At 36.4% G+C, this 25,979-nt stretch overlaps 1 protein-coding gene across 7 annotated transcripts in view; it reads right to left on the reverse strand.

Moving 5' to 3' along the window:
* The window catches only part of Ryr2 (ryanodine receptor 2 (cardiac)), a gene marked incomplete at its 5' end in the record, with an annotated part of 627,916 nt that overhangs the window by 62,275 nt on the left and 539,662 nt on the right, over positions 1-25,979 (reverse strand). For 5 of the 7 annotated variants that reach the window (XM_013504706.1, XM_013504703.1, XM_013504702.1 and 2 more), the window contains 6 exon segments: positions 1,760-1,833; positions 2,688-2,764; positions 4,542-4,621; positions 5,967-6,066; positions 16,521-16,544; positions 17,774-17,827. In XM_013504706.1, the coding sequence (XP_013360160.1) occupies positions 1,760-1,833; positions 2,688-2,764; positions 4,542-4,621; positions 5,967-6,066; positions 16,521-16,544; positions 17,774-17,827 (409 nt within the window). 7 annotated transcript variants of the gene reach the window in all.

The raw sequence follows: 25,979 nt of genomic DNA on the forward strand, positions 1-25,979 counted from the left end.
GGAGGATAGTACATTTACAGCATTTACAGTGGTCGAAAGAACAGGAAACAGGGAAAAGAAAAAAGTTGAGAGTTTGTTTTTGTTTTGCTACTTGTAACGAAATAAAATACAAAATGTGTTAAGCACATTTGGGTAACTATTTTTATGTGTGTTGAAAAAGAATACACAAATTAAAGCCACAACATCCTACTGAGAGATGTAAATAATTCTCACACTAGAACGGTCATTCTCAAAAACATTATTTCGGATTTGGGAGTAAAACAACCATTATTCCAATATACGCCTGGGCCAGCAAATGCTAAGAGGTTAGCTATTATTTCTTTGTGGGAACTGATATTAACAGTGACTGAGAACTAGTAATGGGAACTTGTTCAGACACTCTGGAACATTAGGTAATAACTAGAAGGAAAAATGAAATAGATTTCTTTTTCTAAGACAGGAAAGTTAGACTCTAGGCAGAAAAATCATTCTTTCTTAGGCATTTTACAGCTAGAAATCCCCAGGATTCTGAGAGAGGGTGGAAACAAGTAACTGACTTGTCCTGACATTTATAGCGGCTCTGGGCTCTCCAGACAGAGCCTTCAGGCAAGATAACCTACGTGGGTTCAGAGTGGTGCTGGTGATTTTCCTCGAAGGTAGCTAACTTGCTTAGGCAGGCATATGATCTGTATCTGATGACTGGACCTATATATTCAAATGTCACCCAGAAAATAAAGTAACACGGGAGCCAAATACAACTGGCAGGGTTACAGCATATATAAGTGAAACACTTTAAAATGCAGTAAGGAATAAGCAGTTCTTTTTGCTTTTTCAGATAAAAAGATTATTCACTTATAAAATTTTTCAGAATAGCTAGCAAAGGCTATAAAAGGGGAGAAAATTTATTTTTTGAAGTAAGTTTAGTCCGATAAAGGACCCAAGGTTCCAAAACTACTATATTGACTGACAAGAAGACGAGTCCAAACCAGACCAAATAAACAAAAACAAATGAACACAGGCTTCACTAACACTAGTCCAAAACTCAGACATAAAAGAGTAAAACCAATTACAACAAAATATATTGAAGATATTTTTTCCTAATAAATATCCCTAAAGTGAATGAGGAACATTAATTATTTCTCCTTTAAATGTAGTATGTGCTAATCTGTTTACAGAGAGAAAAATTCTAAGATTGTGTGAACCATTACTTTTGCACACATGTAAATAAAGTGATCCAAATTATTAAAAAAAAAACTTCTCTAATTTTTTTCATCAGTCTGGACTTGCAAAAGACACTGGATCTGTAAGTGGGAAGGATATGTGTACAGAAAGGCAGGGGACAGGACTCGTGGTGGGTTGAAGGATCTGGCTGAATTACCACCTCAGAAGAGAAAAATCTTGAGCCTGACAATTTGCAAAAGTAGCCAAAGAAAGTCAAACAGTTTCTACTTCAGTTCATATTTGTGCTATACGATTTAACAGGTAATTCTCAAATAAGGGGCCTTTATCTCTCATTAGACCTTTATCTCTTTATAAAAACCCAACTAGGGGAATGAGTGCTGAAAGTATGACTTGAAAAAAAAAGAACAAAAACATGAGTGACCAAAGTAGACGATTAGTTTTTGGATCTGGCGAATGTCCAGTTGTGAACTTTCAAATGGGTCTAAATTTATGAGTTTTAAAACAACCCCATACTGCCCTGCTTGAAAAGGTAACTGACAATGGACTTATTTCAGGAAAGAAGGGGACAGGAGATCCTTTTAATGTAAGTAATTAATACCTGATCCTTCCTCTGTCACCATCCCAAGTCCTTCAGCTTTGTTTTGCCGCTCAAATGCATTTAGGTCAAGAACACTGCAATAGCAAGGAGAAAAGGACCAATAGGGCGATTTCTGCATACAGAAGAGCAAATATCTAAATACCATGTGTCTGAAAGCATGAACACCATGTTGACATACATTCAAATTGTATCCCAAATCAATGTTTCCTGACCACAACAGTTTCCTAACAGTAGAGGAGCTACTTTCCAGCGCTAACATTGAGAGGATCCATGTGAAAGTCAAATGCAAGATTCATAGGTTTCATCTTGGGAAGAACACTCCAAAGTTAGCAGACAGGCAGAAATATAATGATAACAATCATGTTTCTGCAGGTGAAACGCTTAGAGCACTAAGTTTTGTATCACCTTCCTTAGTCACGTTACCTGAGTGACTTTACTGAAAAACACAGACATAAGATGGTCGCAAATTGTAGTTAAGGACCACTTAGTCAGAAAAAATGAGATGTGCCTTACAAGGTCCAAAATAAAACTCAGTAGAACTTTCTTTTTTTCAGTACTCCCTTTTAAGTACGTAGAATATATATTTTCACTCTTCAAGGTCCTACTTCAGGTACAGGGATGACTATTTTTATGACATTTACAACATGAAGTTGGTAATTAGAACATTACTAACACACTAAAAACAGAGAATAGGACATTGCTGTTGTCCCATGTTAGTGTCATTTATCATCACAATCCCTTGTTTATGTGGTTATTGTCCAGAGTGCTGAGCAAATCCTTCAGAATCTACAGAAGGTTGGGGCTGGGGATTTAGCTAAGCGGCAAAAGTGCCTGCCTGGCAAGCGCAAGGTCGTGAGTTCAGTTCCCAGTACCGGAGAAAAAAAACCAAAAAAAAAAAAAAAAAAAAGAAGGTGGGGCAAGGTCTTACCTGCAAGACTGCATCAGGCCAGCCAGGCTCTGGAAGAAACCCACATCTTTCTTCTCCTTGAGGTAATCAAGCATTTTCTGCGTAAACAGAGAAGCCAGCCACGAGCATATTGAACACAATCCATGGATTTTTGTTAATACACAACAAACATGCTATCTACTGTGGAGGAAAGGTAAAGAGACTACCCAGCACATATGAACACTACTAATGCCATATCAATCATGAAGGAGTACCGAGCATGTCCAAGCAAGACAGCCTGCACATTTGCAGCTGCAGCAATAAGCAAATATGACTGGAGTGAGGAGCTGTTTCTGCACCACCCCGAGCACCATAGACATCTGGGGGAGCCGCACCAGGAATCCTTTTCCTATATCTCTTTAAGCATTTAGAGATGTAGATACTTGTGCAAGTAAACCAGGAGAGAGGTCCACATGGCTGCTATTCACAGATTTCTGTGCAGAAATTGGGCCCTTAAATGGCACTACAAGCTGAGAGTTGAGACTACCCCACTGATGTGACAGCCAGTAATCCAGTCTCTGCTACCACAGTCTCTGAATCCAAAGAATGGTAGAAATCAGTGTTTCATGAAATTTTTGTCCCTGTTCTCAGAGTGATGCCCAGAATCTGTAATTAATATTTTCATTAATCTCAAACATAAAAAAAATGTTAAAGCAAAACATAGCTCTGTTTAGGGTTTTTCGGCTTTATGATGGTACAACTACGATATGCATTCTCTACAAATCATGCTTTGAGTTTTGGATTGGATTCCTTCCTGGGTTGACAATACACATATGATATTCTCTCCTGATGCTGTGTGACAACAGTGAGCCACATGTCCATCGGCCACATGATCCCAAGGGAAAACAGTCTATACTGTACTGTGTGAGGTGCTGCTAAGCTATGATGTTCTATAGGAGAGGTGTAGCAAGTGCATTTTCACTTGATGTGTTTCAGTTATTAGCTATCAGACACAACTACAATGGAAGTCTAGGGGCATACAAAATGACAGAGGCTTACTCAAAGGTTTTAAGGAAATAAAGATTCTGCTTCTTTTCCAATTGTGTGTGTGTGTGTGTGTGTGTGTGTGTGTGTGTGTGTGTATGTGTTTTACTGAAAATTGAATTCAGTGCCTTCACATGAAGCTACATCCTTAGCCTTTTAAAATTTTTTATCTTGAGGCAGAATCTCACTGTTTCAGGCTTGGCTAGAGCTTCTAATCCTTCTGCCTCAGCTTCCCATTATGCTGGGATTTCAGGTGTGATTCATCATGCTCAGCTTCTCCCAGTGTTTATTGGAACAGAATAATTCTTATTATCACTACAGTTCTAAACAGGGCTCAGCTAAGCAAGCTAAAAATATTTCAGTAATATCTTCTAAAAATTAGAGTCAAATGCAGTATAAACTAAATATATAAAGGATACACACATTATATAAATACATATATACCCACATAACTTATTCATCTAAGAAAAAATGAAAGACATTAATTGATTTTTTAAAGACAAGTCATGTAACCACTTACTATGGAAATAGAACAAGCTGTTCAGCCTGCCAGTTTCCATAAGCACACCTCCATAGTTTGATATGAGGATGGTCAGAGTGGTTCATGCCTCAATGCAAAAACCATTTGTCATAGTAAAAGTCCACATTTAGACTAATGTTTTAAATATTTTCCAAACATGTTCTGTTTGACCTTCTAAGACTATCACACAATTACTTTTATTTTCTTCCCCTTTTCTCTTTTGGCTATTGAGGTAAGTTAAAATAGAGACATATTTTACATAAAGAAAAAATTTACAGTTCTTTTTCTATTTGTTTGAAAGGTACAGTATATGAACTTCTTAAAGACATTACCTGCTGTACTGTAGAATTCCCACCATTTAATATAGCAATTCCAAGTTTTAAAGTAGCAGCTACCATTGGTCCAGTTTCACCTTTAAAATATTTAAAAAACAGCATTTCTCAAGGGTATACTTTAAATTTATTATTGCCTATAATTCTGGGTAACTATGGAAGAAGACAAACTGACTAATGTACCAAAACTACTTAAATAGTAACAATGCGTATTTTGCCATCAACAACCCCACTATATTTCCCAAAATATATTCAAGAATTTAAACTACACAAAGACATAGAAAAATAGGAAGAAACAACTGATTTTGAAATACTGAGACCTGAAATTATTAAGATTCAAAAATAACCATACTTATTAAAATAACACTAAAATAAATATTGACTACTTAAAATTTTAAGGAAAACTTCTCTCCCTCATTGAACAATATTATATTTTCAATCATCACTTTTAATGGATGCATAGTTTGCCTTTATTAAGATGACTACTCAATTCAAGTTACTCAGATAATGACATTTTAAAATCCAACTAGTTGTGTGTTATTTAGTACATTATGTTTTATTTATTTATTTACTTATTTTTGGGTTTTTCTCCGGTACCAGGAACCGAACTCACGACCTTGCGCTTGCCAGGCAGGCGCTTTTGCCGCTGAGCTAAATCCCCAGCCCCCATTATGTTTTATTTTTATATTATTTATCTCTACTTTGAAATAAAAATAATCCCCATATTTTAGGGGAACACTTAATAACAGAGTATACCAACATTGCTTTTCTAATTCACCAAAAGTGATATTAAAACTGTTTTCACAAAGAAGATATCATTAATGCAGGAAAAATTATCTTAAAATGTCTGGATACTGAAATAGGTAATGTACCTTGACTGTTTAAAAAAAGGACTCACTTAAAATGTCAAAGCATTTAAATCAAGGCTTAGGAAAACTGGCTTGAGGGGCAAATACAGCTTGCTATCTGTGTGTGTAAATAAAGTTTTATTGGAACACAACCATACTGTTTCCTCTGGCTGTTTTCATGTTCTGAGGGTAGAACTGAAGAATTACAAGAAACCACAGGACCCAACAAACTGAAAAAAAAAACAAAAAACAAAAAACAAAAAACCCCACTCTGTGGTTTTAAACGGGAAGCTTTCAAACTCCCAATTTATATGGCTCCGTCTGCTAAGGTTTAGTCACAGCAAAGTTTCCAAAACTTAAAGAAAAAGCATAAAATAAGTCTTTTTAAAAGCAGTGAAAGCACTAAGACTGAATTCTGTAGGTGATACCATTTGTGGTATTTGTTAAGAGTCACCTGATACAATAGTGAGTCAGAAATTCAGGGGTAAGAGAAGCAGAAGGATTGATGCCAGAAAGTACTCAGCAAGCAAGGAGGGAATTACAAAAGGACCCTGCTGAGGGACAGGGACAGCCTCACCTTTGCTGGCACTGATGGTCTGCAGCACCATCTCCGCAGCCCCACGGTCATGCAGCCTGGCTTGCTGATACAGCAGCTTTTGCTTTTCCATTTCTTTTTCCTGAACACAAATCCCAACCGTTTATGTTGAAGAGATCAGTAAGCACAGCAGCTCTCTATATTTTTAGTCATCTCTTCATGTATGGGCTCTATGACAACATTATGGACCATTTCAACACCAACAATGTCATCAAACAGATAGTCACATATTCAACTCTTCAGGCTTTTTTTTTCCTTTATATTTTTCTTGATAGACTTTTGGTACAGGTTTATCAGGATGGATTTTTTTTTTCTCAATTGAAATTGATTAGTCCAAAGCCTATATCAGTTTTGTACTTCATCATTGAAATGTGCACTTTCCGATTTACACATTTGTGCATAAGTTGGTCACGTTTTTGATAATCTCCCATGTCATGGCCATAACTTGATACTGCTCAGCAAGTTATCACTGAATCACAGGAAAACATGAACTGAGATGTCTTAGGGTTTAAGCAAAATTGAAAACTGATATGAATAAAAAAGTAGGCTTCAACTGAATAGTGGACTCATGAGACAGATCTCCCCAGTCACCCCCAAAGAATAAGAGAAGCCATGTGCCTTTATATTTTGTATTCTCTGGTGGTTACAAACAAGACTGCATGGTGCCGCTAAGAGCAATGGCTGGAGTTTGTTCTTTTCCACTTAAGCTACCACTGCAAACATAAAGAAGGAAATAAAAATAAAATATAAAGGCACAGCAAATTCAAGACTGGTATGACCATTCACTGGAGCAATCCAGTTCACTGGAGAATTGAGACGGAACTAAGCAGTATAAGTTGCAGAATGAAAGTTGCATAGAGCCCTATGATAGCGCGTCCATCAAATGGCGTGGTAGAGAAGCTTAGTCAATGGGACATGAAACGCTCAATTAGTATCATGTCCGTTAACACAACGGCCAAAACATATATGACCTAAGAGCAGTAGGAGCTGCAGCAGAGGTAGCCAGAGAGACAGCTTTGCTGCCGTAAACTTTCCATCCAAAGTACGGAAAATAGACACTGGAAGATGGAAGAGGTTTAAAAAATGAAGGCTTGCTAGTTACAGAATATGAAAAATAAAGTAAACTAAAAGGAGGGGGGAAAGAAATGGGCTCAAACAAATGAAAAAAGAAACCTTTAAATCAAAAGCAACCAACACAGACATTTATGCTGTTACCAGAGAGTTCTCGCCGAGGCTGGCAAATTTGTTTCTTAAATCTTTGATAATATCGTGCTGCGAAAACAAAATTGATCAGGGTTTTTTTTTTCACACTACAGTTAGAGCTCCTGTGGTTAAATTTTATTTTTTCTTAAATTATGTGATAGGCCTAAATGGAAGCAGAAAAAAGAAAAGAAGAGGCAGCTTTGCTTCATATGTAGCCATGCTAACATCTAAAAGGTTTGCCTTCATGTTTAAACCTCTTCCTGAGAAGTCAAAAACAAAACGAAAACAGAACCACACAGACACACAAAACCATACTGTCGGTACAACACGGTTTCAGAAGAACTGAAAGAAGACCCTTTCGTCTGCTCTTCAGGTGCTACTTAAAATTGATGAGGAACATTTGATTCTTCCTTTTAGACCCAACAATCTTTTACTTTCCTTCCATCACCAGAACTAAAAATGGAACCTTCACATACAGCTTAACCAACTCCTTTTATGAAAAGAGTGTTTCAGGAAGAACATGATAAGAAAGTATTAGCTTAGGAAATTACTCTATATTTTCACTAAGAAAAAAAGGAAAGAATCATTCTTCTACTGACCCCAAAGAAGATACAGTCAATGGCGTCAGAAATGACAGAAGACAAATAATGAAAGCATGCTTCGAACTCGAGGACAAAAACCAACAATTTGCTACTTATGCTCCAGAAGTAGGTATGACAACTTGCACAACAGATCAAAGCTCTCCAAATCCTCTTAGCACTGAAACTATACACGATGTATGACAAGAAGACCAAGAAAATGACAGGTTGTCAAACTCCCTTCTTTAAAAATAAATTCCCTGGGAAAAAAATCACTCTCATTTTTCTTATCTGCTATCTAAAACTCAACAGTATTAAATATGTCAGGGGAGATAATAAGACTCATTTGAAAAAAATATAACATCGAGTCAAAAAGAAATACTGATCTAGAAGCAGAAAAATCTGTTCTTCACAAAGAAGAACCAGGCCAACCCTTGTTTTGAATTTCTAAGATTCCATTGGAAGCCCTCTCTTACGAACTCAGTAACACTACTTCTTCTTGGTGTTTTGTCCTTTGAGAATTGTCTCTGGGTCTATAATTTAATTTTCTAACTGGGAAATTTTATCACAAGGTTAAAAAAATAAGCCTGGAAAACTAAACCAAAAAGATTTCAACCAATAAAGTGATGCATTACATAAGAAGGAATAAAACTTTTATTTCAAATTTATTGCATGTTTATTTTTCTAAGTAAATTGAAGATAGATTTTTTTTAAAGTATCTTATTCAGTGACAGAGAATCTTGAAAGCATCTTTTAAAAATAGAATTTCTCCCCTTAGCCAGACCAGCTTAATCTGCTAAAGGGTCTTAGATAAAACACCATTATGCCTTCAACCTACACTTTAACTTTTAAATTATCCCAAGGTTACAAAGGAAGTTTAAGAAAAATAATATCAATTTCACAATTTGAATTTTACCTGAGGTAAAAACTTTCATTGCCAAAAGCAACCAAGAATTACCAGCTCTTATCCTAACTGGATTAGTGTAAGACTTTTCAGGGCCACATGTGGTCATAAAGCAGAGTCATGATCAAATCACTTGCACTGAATAGAAGTATACTACATCATGACTTGCTTTTGTATAACTGAAGTTTGTAATGAAAGAGGAGTGCCTCAAGTTTTTTCACATCTGATGCAGGAAAGAATGATAGAAAGTCTAGAATAAAAAAATGCATTTAGTTCTTCAACAATTGCCTCATACAAGAAAAATTATTGAAATAAGAATAATAAATTACAGTTGTTCCTTGCTCCTGGGTGGAGATAATAGTTTATCCTGAAAATGGAGATGAGAAGATATTTTAAGTTGGGGCAGCCTATGCAACATGACAAAGAAACCAGAGGCTGGGCTTTTCTGTTTTGTTTTTCCAAGACTTCAACAAGGTTTTCTTAATGCTTTCTCCTTTAAACTGCATGTGACAACAATCTATAATGTAAGAAGATAAAAACTTATGTCTATTTTTTCTGTTTTGTTTTTGAGAGAGTATCTTGCCAAGTTGTCCAAATTTGCTTTGAACTTAAAATGCTCCTTCCTCAGCTTCCCAAGTGTAAGGATTACAGGCATTTACCACCACACCCAACTATAAGGAACTCTAACAATCATCCCATAACTTAATAATGTTATGTCAACTTCAAATACTATTACTTGCTATTTTAAATACCATCATTATGTATAAGATAATGTTGCACTTCAATATTGCTATCAAAAAGACTAAAATTATACTATTGAATTGGACATCTATGGGGACAAAGATGAAGGAGGTGAGATGGTACTGAAAATTTGGTTTATAACACAAGACAACTCAGACTAAAGGAAACTAAAACCAAAACCAGACAAGAGTCTCATTCTTCATTTGAATTAATTTTGCTGTTTGTCAGCTTTGAAGTTGTAGATTAGTCACAGCCACAGGAAGCAATAAGATTATGACTTTGTTTAACAATGAGGCTTCCTAAAAGTTTTAAAAAACTAAATAAATGTACATGGAGTTTCACACAAGAAAAACATACGAAGATAAGAGCCATAGCTTTTTCTTTGCTATAACCATAAAACTAGTACACATATATACATCATATCCCGTACAGTTCCTATGGGTAACAGGAACTTATTTGAGTGAATAAATGCAGAACAAAACGTGATATCAGAGTTTGTGGTCAAAATCTGAAATATTACAAAAGTTATCACTTACTTTGAAAAGCTGCAAAACTAGTAGAGTGTGCAAGTGTATTTAGTTTACTTTCGAAGCCTGAGAGACATGGACTTCATTGGATGTCCAGAAGAGGCTGAAGTTTAGATGTATTGTGTGATGTAACTGTATGGTTTTCTTCTTCCAATATCATACACAAAACATTTAGAGAGAAATATTGTTTCCCCTCAGCTAAAAAATTTTAGAACTATGTAAAAGCAATTAAAAAAAAGCAATAAGACGTAGCTGATTTGAAACAATTTTTCTAACAGGGGCAAGTGGATAAATTTATTCTATACCATAAAAAGCTCCATTAACAAGACATAAATTGTGAGAAAAGAATAACTCTAAAATCAGAAGTTATAAATTTACAAAGTTAAGCTATTCAATAGCAGGAATGTTATTTGCCCTGAGCAAAAATTGATTTAGTCTTCAGGTACCAATTTCTTTGTTTTTGCTGTACAAGCCTTGAATACAGAAAGTAACTGCTATGTAGCCCTTCCTATGTATTGTTAAAGCCTGACAAAAGTAGAATAAGATTAAGAAGGTAAATAATGACCAATAACAATCTGAAGTTATGGTTAGACCATGAAGATGTCAGGACATTGAATTAATTAGTGGGAAATTAAAAGTCTGAAGAATTTCCATCATGGAATGGATCACAATAACTCATTATTTGGAATTTAAGAAGTCACAACTTTAGAACTCTAGAACCTGTGATTCTGTTTTCATAAATGATAATTAATCCCAATTAACTCTAATTAATTATTTCATCCCAGATGAACTCTGGGATGAACCTTAAGTACTTAATACAGACCTCGCTCTGGGCCAAGTGTCAATTCTTTAGCTGAGCAGATTGCCTTAAGGTTATACTTTTCCTCCTTTCTTCCAGAACCTTGGTACCCATCCTAGGATACTCCATCCTCAGATGGCACCTGCATAACCGGTCTGAATTTTATAAAGTTTCAAATAATTACCATATCTGAATTGCTGAGCATTTTCAACATATTACATGTTGTTCTCATGAAAAGTTTCTCCCCAACAAGAAAATTATTGACATAATGAACTGTCAAATTTATGTAATTTTAAGTTAGTTTCTGGAAAGCTTGAAATCACATGTGGTGGCATTCCACAGCAAACCTATATCACAGCTTTGGGGATTGACTTTATCCTTAGAAGATTCTATTTCATATCCTCCTGTACATTTTTCTTCTTTATCTTACTGTATCATGTATATGATTCCTTAAATACTAAATTAGGAAAAGGTAGAGATGGGTATGCATGTATACAAGTTAGACACTATTTTCTATAAAACATTTTCACTGTGATATTCCCACTCTATAAAAGCCAGAATGTTCTTTTCAATCTTCCACAAAAGGTCAGATTGAAAAGTAATGTAGATTTGTGTCCCTTTACTAATATATATGCACTTAGAAGAATTGTGAAATTGTTTTGAAAAATGAAAAAACTCATGCACAAAGAGCAAACAAGAAAAACATTTTAAAGTTGGCTTTGACTCTAGGAACATCTAAGTGAAAGCTCTTCATTCCAAGAAGAAAAAAGCAGAGACAGTACGTAGGTGTGGTCTGCTGAAGGTCATACAGCATCCAGGTCTCCAATTGTGTGTGTAGATCTATGTTCTCTGTCCTATAAAAGTTTCGCTGTGAGCTTTCCTGATTTGTTTTTAGCAGGGGAAGTGAAATTTCTTAAATGTAGCAATACCAGTAAATACTTATATAGAACTTACTATGTGACAGGCAATGTTCAGAGTGCCTTACACATATTAATTAATTTGATGCCGTAACACCCCTATTTTGTACATACTATGTTAGTTCCATTATACAAAGAGAAACTGAAGTTAAACTCACATATCTAGGGGGTGAACTAGGCTCTAAACACAAGGAGTTTATCTAGTGTCTCCGCTCTTAATGACTGTACTGTCCATTTACTGCTTGCAATTGAGTTAAGCAAAAACTTCAAGTGGGATTATTTTAAAAACAATAGCACACGAAGTCACATTACTGTACATATGAAAAATGCACAATTCTGTGTTTAAGTATGTTTTCTAGATAGCTTGTCATGTAGGCTCACATACTAATATATATGAATTGAGGTGAACACATGAATTGAAATGAATTGTTAAACACAATATAGAACACTGTGCTCTGGTGACGTTCCTTGCACCCAGGGCAGTGCTCCTCTTCCACCTCACTCCATTCCCTCCAGACCTTGCCAAAATGGCCCTAGAAAAGGCCAGTGCTCACGACCCTTCTGAAACCTGGCTGCTAGCACCACAAGTATTCACAGAGCAGACCCCGTGGATGTGAGGCTGCAGGGCTGGGGAGCTCCTCAGGGGCTGCCTGACAGAGCCAGTTAGTATTGGGAGGAAGCTTGAAGAAATGCACTCTAGTGACCATTAAGAGATGGGATATGCCTAGATAATATTCCATGATGCATGTGGCCCCTTTGCAGGCATCCACACAGCTGAGCTGTATTGCTAAATGTATGTGGTCAGCTCAAGAACACACCATTTACATTTACCCTCCATCCTGCCCTGAATCATTTCTCCCCCATTCTTGCTTCCCTGGAATCGTGAAACCCCCAACTTCAATAAAGTATTGGCATATAAGCTTTTGGTTTCTGGTTTCAAGAAAACCTGGGCTAAGATATGTGATCATTATGTGAGATAAAAAATTTCATATATAAAAACAAAGTTGGCAGATTGCATCAGTATTAGACAACACTGGCCCACAAAATTCCTTTGCTCTTTCTCCTCTACAATTCAATCATAGCACATTAGTCCATATTTTGGATATTATATGCAGAGTTTTTGATGAGAACTAAAGAATTATAAATTTTCTTGAGAAGGAGTACTAGGTACTTTTGTATCTAGAGCTATATACTTATTTTTAGGCATTTAAAGCTTCTACTAAAAAAATCCATTCAAAGTTCAAATTATGCAGCCACTGGTGGGGGCAGTATATCATATAGGCGATTCATTCTTTCAGAATTACTAGAAAATATAATACTTCAATGTTAGATACTTGAAGCAGCCCAACGAAAGTTCTTCTATCACTGGAGTAGGGCTGTGTAATAACATTAGCACTTAAACTATTTTGGCTCTAAACTGATTCTTCCATACTTCATAGTACAGTACATACACAGAAATATGAACATATGAACTGGGTACTGGTCTGAATACTGTGGCAGCATGATATCATTTTAGTTACACAGGAGGCACCTCCAGGAGAATATACACTAATTTCTTTGGTTTTTATTATAGAATCTCATTCCTTCTACAGGGATACTTGGTAGTGTAGACACAAGAAATTATCCTTAGCACACAATAATAGGACCTCAGGGACTCAGAATAAAATTCATATGTGAGTTAGAAATTGGGCACTGGCCAAAAGAAGATGCATTTTGCCCACTACTTGAAAGCGAAGGCCCGGAGGAAAAGGAAACTCCTTATTCCCCTTACCTACTTAAGCTCCACCACCAATAACTGAAGTTTATCAGGGAGAAATAAATGTGCATTATAGCACCTTTACTGTCCAAAGGCATGCTTCCACTGAAAAATCATTTTATGTCGTACCCTCATATTTAAGCAAGGAAATAAAGAAGCAATCATCTTAATAGTTAAAAAAATGTGATCCATTTTGTGTTACCAAAGCTTTTTGATGATCTCAATGAAGAAAACACACTGTGCTCAGAAAAATGAACTTATTTGACTTCAAACATAATTTATATGGGGTTTTTTTAGGAGTAGTATTATTGACTTGGCTCATAGAAAATTTAAAATCTTAATAAAGCACTCAGTTTAATAATTAACTTTTCAGGTAATTGGTCAAATAATTTCATTCCTTTCAATTAATTCTGGGTCTTTAACTGTCATTTTAAAAGTTTTAATCATGAAGAAGCCACAAATCTAAAAATGATTAAGTATGCAATAATGTTATTAAGTAGCTATAGAAAAAGCATATTTATATTATCTTATAGATAAAACAGAGAAGTTATTAATTTAAATCAGAATATACTTCACATTTCAGTCCTTTATTTACTTTTATTTTATTGGTACTGGGGATTGAACCCAGGCCCTCTGCACTGGGATAGGTCCCCAGACTGTTTTAAAAATTTATTATCATGGGGGGCTGGGGATTTAGCTCAGCGGCAAAGCGCCTGCCTGGCAAGCGCAAGGTCGTGAGTTCAGTTCCTGGTACCAGAAAAAAACCAAAAAAAAAAAAAAAATTATTATCATGGAATTGACTTCGGGTCTCACTAAATTTTCTAGGTGAGATTCAAATATGTGATTCTCCTGACTCAGCTTCCCAGAGTGCTGGAATAACAAATGTGCACTGCTGTTTCTAGAGCTTCCCTTTATTCCTTACAGAAAATTTTCTTTTAATATCAAACAATATATCTACTTATTTTTTCTTCACAATGTCTTTGTGGAATACTTTACAGGTAAAAAATTTAAGTAGCAACTAAAAAAAATATTAGCCATCAACCATATATGGCAATAAAATGCATATATTTTATGTTCTGTACAAATTTATTTAACATAATTTGTTGCAAGAATTATTGACACTGCCAAATAACCCTTAGGGTTCAGTATAATTCACATGAAAAATTCCACTATTAGTTTATATATGTTATATCAAACCACCAGACATCTCAGTGTAAAGCATCAACTAGATTACTAAATATTAAAGAATGTAATAATCCAATTGTCTGGTTAAGTTTCTCAGTGGTATTGGGTATCACCTAAACAACCTTGAGGTGAGCATCTTCACAGACGATTGTGTACAACTGGTTCTCAGCAGTGTACGCTTTCATAGCACTTCCTCTCAGAACTTGTAGGTTGCAGAATACCACCTTACAGAATTAGTCATAAATAATCAATTGGAAGGTGCAGAATAACATGAAGATCAGTAAAACAACTCATTAGAAAGTGAAAACCTCCAGATTTGATCTGTGTTACACTTACCAATAAGTGGCAATCATTAACAACTTAAAAATCATGTCTCGTGCAGCTGATCTTGCCTCCTATTTTGGAATTAATTACCAGGTTTCGTCATTACATGAACATGCCCACCATTCTAAACCCAAAGGCAGGCAGCCCTTTCTCACCAGTCAGCTGCACATCTCACCTGCTTTGCATCCTTAGCTTGTCCTGAACCCTTCACTGTGCTTACTGAGGTTCCACTGTCAGCCGTTCCCAGATTTCCATCTGGAATAAGGAGCCTTTCCAAATTGGATCCTATTTATTACTTTGGACTTGCCTTTAGCTCTCCCTAAAACTGCATTACTCTTTTCAAAATAAAATAACTTTCTTCACAAACCCACCTCAGCCTGTCGTGCCCTACCTACCCTTATTGTGCAACTGTCAGCAGACTCAAGAGGCAGGAATGTTTTCATTAATTAGGTAATCAAGCCTTTGGCAGATGTTAGAGGTTCTTACATGCTTTAACACTTCAACAATTCACAAGAATCCTACCTAACATAAAATCAAAATCTATCAAGTTATCACTAAGCCCATTATCGTGTACTACATAAGGCCATGAAAAATTATTGTTATGATGTGTCATTAACCATTGTATGCATCAGGTTGGAACTGCATCTGACAGTATCTCTATGCACTCTGATCCTAAAACTTACAAGGTTCAGGAAATACTGTAGGAACAATATATCTTTCCCAATGTACTAGTGAGTAAAACAGTACTATTTGTTTCTTCTAAATAGATTCTTCATGACAGTCTGAATTTACTTTAGCAGCAAATATCTCACTTTTCTAACAGAAGGAGAAACAGTAGTTTTCATTTACAGACTCAAAAATTTTGTTCTTTGGTGATGTTGGTCCAGCATTTGACCAGGACACCCCCACCCAGACTAAAGATATTATAGCCAGGCACTGTCTATTTGGGATGTTTATGATCAATTTTCTTACAAAATAGTGTCACAGAAATAAAGTTTATACCTAACATTATCAATACCAAAGTAAAAAAAAAATTGTAATTCTACAGCAAGATGTTTTCTCTTATAAAAAATATTCCACATCAAATAGTTAAACTATTAACAGACAAACATAGTCATATAGTTCTTCCATTTAATAAAATGCCAATGTCAATACTGAAATCATGGCATATAATCTCCAGGTACTAGCAGAGTAATGAAAAGTAGACTTCTGTCCAATCTAACCAGCAATACCATTTACTAGGTCTGTCTTCAAGTAACAAAACTGATATAGCAAACATCAAGATGGATGAGACCAGAGGCTGCATCAAAAATCCCTAAATAAAATCTGCTAAAGGTCTGAGCTGTTTTATCTAGCACAGTCTGCAGGCCAAAGTTTTCATGGTGGAGGACAAAAGTTCAAAACATGAGTCATTTAAATTGCAAGAAGAATAAACAAAGGAAGGGATACTTAAAAGACTAATTGCTTTGGAGCTACAAACTTGTAGAAAGTTTTTCAAGACCTTTTATTGCAAGAATCCAAGATGTTGGGTCTAATAAAGGTAAATGCCACAAGAAACCAAAACTCGGACCCAGACAAATACACACATATGCATAGTTTTACCTTGCTGCGTTGGGATCCTGTGACCTTAAGGAAGGATGAGGACAAGAAGCAAAATAGCAATAAACAATTGCTCTGAACACAACCAAGAGACCATAAATGGTATGTGCTTCAGGGAAACAATATCATTTGCTGTTTGCAGCTCACTCTAATTTACCTGTCTCCTAACATAACGATGGATTTGAGGCTAGAACACATAAGTGTTATGCAGGAAATCAATCTTACGGCATTTTCCCCAGCCAGCAATAGTCATGGGTTATTCTCAAAGTAGTTTGTTTTCAAATTTTTTAATATGTTGACTACAATGCTGCAGGGATGCAGATAAAAATTGTTCCTCGAAGTGGCACTGATTGCTCTCAGTTTATTCTTTGGCTACACATTTTTGTGGGTCCACCGGAATTAAAGGCTCATTGCTGGCTATTGATACATTTCCGCACATCTAGCTCAAAGTCCAGCCATATGAATTAACAAGAAAAAAAGAATCTAATCTAACCTAAACTCTCTTTCCTTCACTCAATTTCTTTTCAAAAATTCTAAGAAAAAAAAGTCAGTAAATCAGACAAGTAATAGCAATAAATAGCTATTCTCAGAAAAAGCAAAAATATACTATAAGCAAAGGGAAAATAATATTAGCTTTTCTTCCAGCTAATTAACATTAAGCAGCATTTCAAGTTACATGAGATATTTAAAAGTTGAGACTATCTGAGAAAATAATCATAAAGCAGAATTGAATCCTAGGAACAGACGCTCTCCTACCTCATGCAAGCAAACTGCATCCTGCACCCTGTGTTGCCCTCTTCATATGTACAGGGAATGAGTGACCCAGTTAGGCAGAAGTCAGGAGGCCAAATCTTTTCAGACTTCAATTCAGAAAAAAAATGCCAAACCAGGGGTATAATTCAAAAGCTGATGCTGTGCTGCTCTTCAGTAGTTATTTTCCATGCACATGGCTTTGAAATTCCAGACAACAGCATTACTGAGATGAGGGCAGTGTGAAGCAGCCTCATCTCTTAGGGTGCTTGGGAACACTCATTCCGAACATACAGGCTTTACTCTATCGGTCAGCTATGCTACGCTCACTGCTCTTAACCTCAGCAAATGTTAGGACCCAGGTTTGTCCTTCCAGCTCTGACATGCAGTTCCTCAACACAATAAGCTGCAGGAAGCCATGAAGCAAGAAACATAAAGGTCTGTTATAAGCTATGAAACAATGTTCCAAAGTAGAGAAAAGGCAATTCTAGAAGGATTCATCTTACTTCAAAGCTCTTCACTTCTTCTTCGCCATCATCATCCTCTTCATCATGACAACTCTAATATGGGTTAAAAAAGAAACAATACTATGGTGAGGCAGACAGTACACAAGACTCATTTAACACAGAACAAAAAATAATTAATATTAATGTATCATCGATATCATTTAAATACAGGTATGTCAGACATAATACTTTGACAACATGATCAATACAAATTCATGACCTGAAAGAAAATCATATTCTCTATTTTATGCTTTTATAAGATTAAAATATTAAATTGCCCATTTTATACAGAGCAGAGATAATTACAAAGTCCATATCATACTATGCATACTATTTACTCTTGTGTTTTCTTAATTCAAACCAAACTACAAGTTCTAGGGACGCAGGTCCTGTGCTCCTTCTGTACGCTGTCATTCGAAGGCACTAAGACAACTACACACAGAACCATTAATTTAAATTAATCGGAAGCTGTGCCCATTAGTTAAATTGATCCTTGTCATTTTTAAGTTAATTTGTATTGTATTTCACCCGAGGGAGAAAATGAAATCGGTACTGACTTTGTTGTATTTATATGTAAAAACAGTAAAACTGACTACTGCATTCTTTTTCCCAGAAATGATTAAGGAGTTACAGCAAGTCATTCATGTGTTCTTATCTAATTCACACAGCTGAAGCTCTGGCTTGCCAAGGAGGTGAGAGAAATGGTGCTTGGGAACCCAGGCTCAAGAGACAGAGTGTCTGGCCCAACCCCGATGTTGCCAATTTATGCACAAGTTAGTTCATCTCTCTGAGTCTCACTGTCTTCATACTTAAGATGAGAATAAGAAGAGAAACATCTGGATTCTTAAAAGGACCACATAGGATAATAGATGTAAAATGTGTGCACTTGGGAAACAGTATCTAAAAAATAATCAGCTTTTTAATAAATCTCAGCTGTTACTGTTACGCTTTGGAATGTACAGCATAATGGTGGCCAAAGGAAGCTGATCCTCAATCAATACCTATGGTAGGAAGAAACTTGAGTCTTTCAAGTGAGATGGTTTCAACCCTTTTAAATTATTTCTTCTGTTTGGGAAGAAGACCAATGGTGAAGGGTAAGTTATAAATCAGAAGAATACTTTCAGCTCAATGAGTCAAGGCACCCTGGGGATGGGGGTGAAGCGGAGACGGGAGGGAGGACACAAATGATATCCTTCCCCCCGCCCAACACTAAATTCTAAGAGGTTCGTCACGTTCCTTCACTCAGTCAACAAATATGTATGTAGCCCACAGTTTCTACTTAGAATAATAGCATGAGGACAGGGTTTGTAAAGGAGGAAATAAAGGTGGGAACACAGATGTGTAACAGTTTTATGATGAGGGTAAAGTGCTAAACTTCTATGGGTTGGCATTTTTCTATAAGGAAGCTCTAATAGATCTTTGGCAACTTTATAATGCATTGAACAGAAATAGCATGTTCTGTGGGCACAGACTAATGTTCTTCCAATAATAAACTGTATCCATGTAATATATATATGATAATGCTAAACAAATAGGGAGTTATACTGGTTCTGAAGCATGGGATTTGGTTTTCAGAATCAGGACGCTAAATTGTAGGAAAGGAAGAAAGGTGCCATATACCAGGAAAGAAAGGTGAATATACAATCCATACATAAAGAACCAGAAGTGTAGAACAGGGAATTTAGGGGAAAACCCCAAACAGAAAAAATGGACACTTTAGATCATTTGGATATCCAAAACAAAATTCAAAATGGGCAACGAGAACAGAGGAAGCAGAAAATACGGCACTGCAAGTTGCGAGTATATGCTGGGAACTGCATTCTCCAAAAGAATTCTATTTTATATAAACTTCTATTGCTTTTCTGATTTTATATGCCTTGGAAGATTAACAGAGCAAAACTAGAAACTTCCATATGGTTTAAATCTAACACACAGAAAACTAATGGGTAATTCAGAAAAACATATCATAAAAAGGTGATATCATTTTATCATTTTTAACGAACAGAATACGTAAAATTAGGCATAACTTAATGTGCATTTTAAATATTTAAAAAATTTAATATGAGAAGGAGGAACAAAGGGTTTCCTTAGTGAGAAAATCACTGTGAAGTATGTAATTTTTTTTTTGGTTTTTCTCCGGTACCGGGAACCGAACTCACGACCTTGCGCGTGCCAGGCAGGCGCTTTTGCCGCTGAGCTAAACCCCCAGCCCCTGAAGTATGTAATTTATAATGATATCACTGCAGACAGCTCCATGTAGTAACTTTATTTAAAGTGGTGAAACCACTGCATCAGAGTAAAGCCGCTTCGGGGAGGGCAGGTAGCACAGAGACACTCTGACAAGTCAAGCCAAGGTGATCATGACGAGGATGCAAAAGGAAGTGGCAACCGTAAGCTGAGGGGCAAAAATGGGGTGACAACAAACTAATGGATTTACTGCAAGTCCATGGTATGATTGTTTTCAAACCAGAGGTGTCATGGTGGCAACCGGGGTTGTATGGAACAACAACAAACTAACCTAAAGTTTAGAATAAAGTATGACTTCAAAAATGCAAAGATTTTAAATGGTTTTTCAAATTCTCAACAAAGAAAGGAAAGCAAAGAGCAGCATATGATTTAGAGTAGATGCTGTAGTAACAATAACAGGACACACAGAATTCTTCACCAGCACCGCCTCAGAATTTTCTACCAAAGAGTGAGTTTTTAGATACAGGAAAGTACCTGGCCAATAAAATGAAAATCAAGAGCCCATTTAATATTTATTTGGCTGACAAAAATCAATGAGTCATATGATATCAAGTACTGGAAATAATTTCTTAAACATCATTGATAGAAATATAAATTGATGTTCTAACTTTGCAACAGTTTGCCATTTACTCCTGAAGCTGAACATTCATATATCTTATAGTTCCTGAGTCTTGTGCAATAGGAGACATCATTTCAGAATATGAATTTCAATAAATGTTCACACTAGCAATAATATGCTGTGACACAAAAATCTACCAAGAAAAAGAAGAAAGCCAGGCCTGGTGTCCCATGCCTGTAATCTTAGCATTCTGGGAGGATGAGGGAGGAGGACTGCAAATTCCAGCCTAGCCTCGGAAACTTAGTGATATACAAAATAAAAAGTAAAAATTGCTGAAGGTGTAGTTCAGTGTAAAGGCCCAGGGTTCAATCTTTAATCCTCAGCACTGCAAAAAAAAAGGGGAGGGGAAGGGAGAGGAGGGGAAGGGAAAAGAAGGGAGGGAAGGGGAGGGGAAGGAGAGGAGGGGAAGGGAGAGGAGGAGGAGAGAGAAGAGAGAAGAGAGAGAAGAGAGAAGAAAGAAGAGAGAAGAGAGAAGAAAGAAGAGAGAAGAGAGAAGAAAGAGGAGAGAGAGAAGAGAGAAGAGAAGTCAGAACAAAATTAAACAAATAAGCAATGGCCTGTCTCCCCAAAGGAATGAAACAGTCCCAACAAACAAATTCTAGCAATAAGCAACAACATAAAAATAAGAATGAATCTTAGAAAACAGTATCGGCCAGGCGTGGTGGCGCACACCTGTAATTCCAGCACTCTGGAGGCTGAGGCAGGAAGATTGTTGCAAGTTCAACACTAGCCTGGGCTACAAAGTGAGCTCAAAGCCAGCCTGAACTGCATATTTGGCAGTTTTTTTGGTTAAACGACGAAAGAAAGAAAGAAAGAAAGAAAGAAAGAAAGAAAGAAAGAAAGAAAGAAAGAAAGAAAAAGAAAACAGTATCAATGAAACAAGTAAATCTGAAAAGATTACATATTCTATATTGTTATTTTAAAAGTTAAGAACAACTGAAACAAATATATTTAATATCAATCTAAATATTAAACAGAGAGTCTAGGATGAGGTCTTCCTTATGGTTAAGGTTAACCACATACATAGGTTAATTAAGGTCTTAGTTTTTTGTAGTTGGCAGATTTATGTGCAGTTTGTAGATTATTTGAAATGATTAAGATTTTTTTATGTACATGTGGTTCTGGAAATAACACCCTCACTTGGCAAGTACTCTATTATTGACCTACATCTTCATCCCTGTGTTTTGTTTTGTTTTGAGATAGGGTCTCCCTTTATACTTCAGCCTGTCCTTGAACTCAATATGTAGCCCAGGCTGGCCTTGAACTCTCAGCAATCATCCTGTCTCAGGCTCCCAAGTGCTGGGATTACAGGCATGCATCACCATGCCCAGCCTCAAACTCAGGATCCTCTTGCCTTAGCTTCCTGAGTAGCTGGGATTACAGATGCTAGCCACTGCATGTATCCTAAACAAATTTTAAAAGAAATCCACTAATAGGTCAATAAGAAGAGTCTATGATGAATATTTTAAGATTAATCCAATTCTGTGGAACATTAAAAAATAATTAAAATGGAACATAAATACCTAAGACACAAGCAATGCTTTCCAAAAACCTTGCAATGGCAAAGAGAGGCACAAAGACTTAAGTCTCTGGAACAAGACAGAAAACAGAAATAACTGCATGTGGATGCAGAGTGACTGCTGCTGAGCTTTGAGGAGCCACAGAGAGACACTTCAGACTCGTGGGAGACTGATCTTCCAAATGGGAAAGGCAGTCTCCAGCAACTACCTGTGAGCAAGCTGGGCATCAGTATCAGCAGTGTGCTAGAACAGATTAACAAGAAAATAAATGAGGAGCATGTGTCCATCTTTGAGTTGGACTTCATAGTAATCACAGTACATCTTGACTTCTGTATCTCATAAAAAGATGAGAAAAGAAATGTAAGATTTATAAAAGTATAGTTTGATGGATTCAAAATGAGGAAGGTTAACTCAGTCTGGGAAAAGGCTAGGAATCCAGACTATTAACAATTTAGATAAGCAGAGAAATCGGTTATCAAATTTATAGTGACTATAAATGAAAAGATATAGGTAATTCAGATGATAGAAATGAACTTTAACATAATTTTGGGCTTTTGCAGTGGTCTGATTCTCACCAGAGTTTAAAATAATTTTGGCATATACTTAATATGGAAATCTAAATATAGACAATACATACATAAATACAGAACATATGAGCTAAATTTCAAAAGAAATTAAAACATGACTTGGAATTTAGGTTTATTGGCTAGCTCAAAGGGTGACAAAAATGAGATCTAGTGGCCAAAAGTTAAATCTTCCAAGTGATGGAAAATACCCAAGATCCTAATCCAGAATAAGCACGAAGTAAGCCGGTACGCTCCGGGCCGGCGAGTGCACAACCGGAAAGCTGTTCGGCTAGCCTCTGGGTAGAAAATACTGATGAACTAGAGCATATGCAGAGCAGAATGAACTAAGGGATCCAAGCCCGGCACTCTGGTACATTAAACCACAAAAGGCATGAGATTATTCAATTCTGAAGAGGAAATTCTTGAGAGAAAGGGTGAGCATGTTAGTCGTCATTAAATATTTGACCATCTATTAGAAGAGATTAGACAGAGCTTTAAGATGCAGCTAAAGCAAATGTGAAAACAGTTGTCAGTCACAAAAAAAGAGCTATAGTAATCAGAAATGGCCTTTTCTCAAACCAAGAGGTTCTCACTGCTTACTCCACCTACTCAATAGTTCTTAGGCTGCAAAGGATGCCTAAGCAGCAGGTATAAAACCCCTCAGATGCTTGATCCTCAAAATGGTCTGGCAAAATCCCACTGCCTTGATGCATCATCTAAGGACTAGCCTTGCCTGAATTAGCACTTGGTTCTGAGAATTGCTAGAAAGAAGCCACACAAAAAAGAAGACCAGTTCTGCCACAAATCCATGAAAAACAACGCGAATGAGCCTTTCTATACTGCCTGGGAACTCTTTTTAAGTTTCTGGTCAATTTACCAGGCAGACTAGTGGAACGTCTGTCTCAGCTCTTCAGTCTGCTCAGACTCCAGTCTAGATTCCCTGCCCTAACCCTTTAGTATCGGCAGGGAACTGTCCTTTCTTCTTCTAAGAGCAGATGACTGTCCAACTTGCCCTGTCCTGCTGGGCATCCACCCCTTCTTCCTCTTCATGACAAAAGAAGAATGATTTCTTTCCTTTGCATTAGAAAGGAAGAATTCTTTCTCTTTTATCTTTTAAACTCATTTTCTTTAAACTACGGTTTTTAAACCATTAATTGGACATGCAGTCAATTTAGTGGTCCATGCTCTGAAACAATTTTTGGTTAAATAGGAGATATCAGATTATAATATTCATAAGAAGAATATAATTTCATAAAACTTTTCTTTCAAGGTATGAATTTTATATTTCTCTAAATGCTCTGAGTAAATGTATCTCTTCTGTGGGTTATAGTTTAAAATGAAATTGGAAAGCCCTAGCATTTCCTCTTCCACTGCTGTTACCACTCATAGCCTTACTCCAGGCTACCCTTTATCCCTCTGTCCATTCAGGTGGATCCTTCTCAGTAGGATACAGATGTGCTTACATCTTTCTTTTAAAAACTGAGGTGCTGGGGCTGGGGATTTAGCTCAGCGGCAAAGCGCCTGCCTGGCAAGCGCAAAGTCGTGAGTTCGGTTCCTGTTACCGGAGAAAAACCAAAACCAAAAAAAAAATAAATAAAAAAAAATAAAAACTGAGGTGCTGAGGAGATAGCTCAGTGGCATAAGTGCCTGCCTGGCAAGCACAAGGTCCTGAGTTCAATTCCTGGTACCAAAAAAATAAAAATAAATGAAATAAATACATTTAAAAAAATAAAAAAATTAAAAATAGAAATAAATAAATAGAAACTAAAGAAATCAATAGCAAACAAATAAAAATCACCCCCCTTTTATCTCACAGTTCCATCTAGATATCTGTCACTGCGTATACTTCACTCCCCTTGTTTCTCAGTATAGGACTGCCTCATCACATCCCACATCTGAAGCCCCACTTACTTCCCACAGCCCAGCACTTCTACCTCCTAGGGACCCTCTCCACAGCCCTCCGAAACTGTGTCACCACGCACACTTCGTCAGTTCAAGAAATTTTCAGTCCCTACCTTGCCTACCCTCAGCTCAATATGGCTTTGTTGACCACACACTAACTTCTCTATCAGATCAGACTAATGTTCTCTCCATTTTGTATGTGTGCGTGTGTGTGCACATGTGGGCTCCTAGTTTATTTATTTCTTAGTATCTCTGTCCTTACAAGATTGGTCCTCAGCCTTCTCTTTTATGCTGCCTTCTCTCCTAGAGCAAGATCATCCTGCCCTATCGCTTCAGTGGCCATCTGGTGCTACTGAATCTCAAATCTATACTTAGAAACCTTATCTGAGACACTGAGTGAATGTGAGATTTAATATCTAATCACACGTGTAAAATCTCTACTAAGATGTTTTACAAGCACCTGTAACATGTCCAAGATTGTCTCATCCCTCTTCATCCAATACCTGCAATCATTCTGGGTATCCCTAGCAGAGTATATGGCATCCAAACCTGCAACCCCTACAAAACCTTGAGTCTTCCTTTTCCATCATCTCCTTACTCATCCCCTTCTTAGCAGGAGGAAATTAAATAAGCACTCAAGCAACACAGTAGGGTTAAGTCATCATTCAACAAATCAAGAACTCATTTAATCAGGCCTTACCACATTATATAACCTATTCCCAAATCCCCAGTAACTGCTCTATTATTTATCAGTTTTAAAACAATTTATTTAAATTTTGTCTTCCCTTTTATACAATGGAGTACTACTCAGTCATAAAGAAGGATAAACTGGAGAGACTTTTATAAGTAAATGGATGCAACTTGAGACCATACTCATAAGTGAAATAAACCAGATGCACATGTGTAAACATCATATTGTCTCCCTAGTGTGAGAAGCTGAAAGAGTAAATAAGATCCAAAATGTATAATGGATATTATAAAATGGAAGGAAACTTCAAAAGGAAAGAAAAACTGGGATGGAAGAATGGAGAAAAGAAGGAAGTGAAAAGCAAAAAAAAAAGTATATATATATATAATGTATTTTATATACTATATATGTGATAGTTAAAATAGCTGTACTACTAATTTCTCTGTTAATATTGTTTGAACAATTAAATGCCTGTCTTGTAGTTTTAGTAACTAATTTAAAGTTAACAATATGCAATGTACTAACCATTGTTACCCTCCTATTATCTTATTTTGAAATTGTTTTATTTTTTCTCTTTAAAACAAAAAAGATAAAAAATTTAAAGATAAATTTTGTCTTCTCATCTGATGATTAACTCCAAGACATAATATGTACATTTGTTTCC

Source organism: Chinchilla lanigera, unplaced genomic scaffold (genome assembly GCF_000276665.1).
Source record: "Chinchilla lanigera isolate Chin_1 unplaced genomic scaffold, ChiLan1.0 scaffold00091, whole genome shotgun sequence".
In the NCBI taxonomy this organism is placed as follows: Eukaryota; Metazoa; Chordata; class Mammalia; order Rodentia; family Chinchillidae; genus Chinchilla; species Chinchilla lanigera.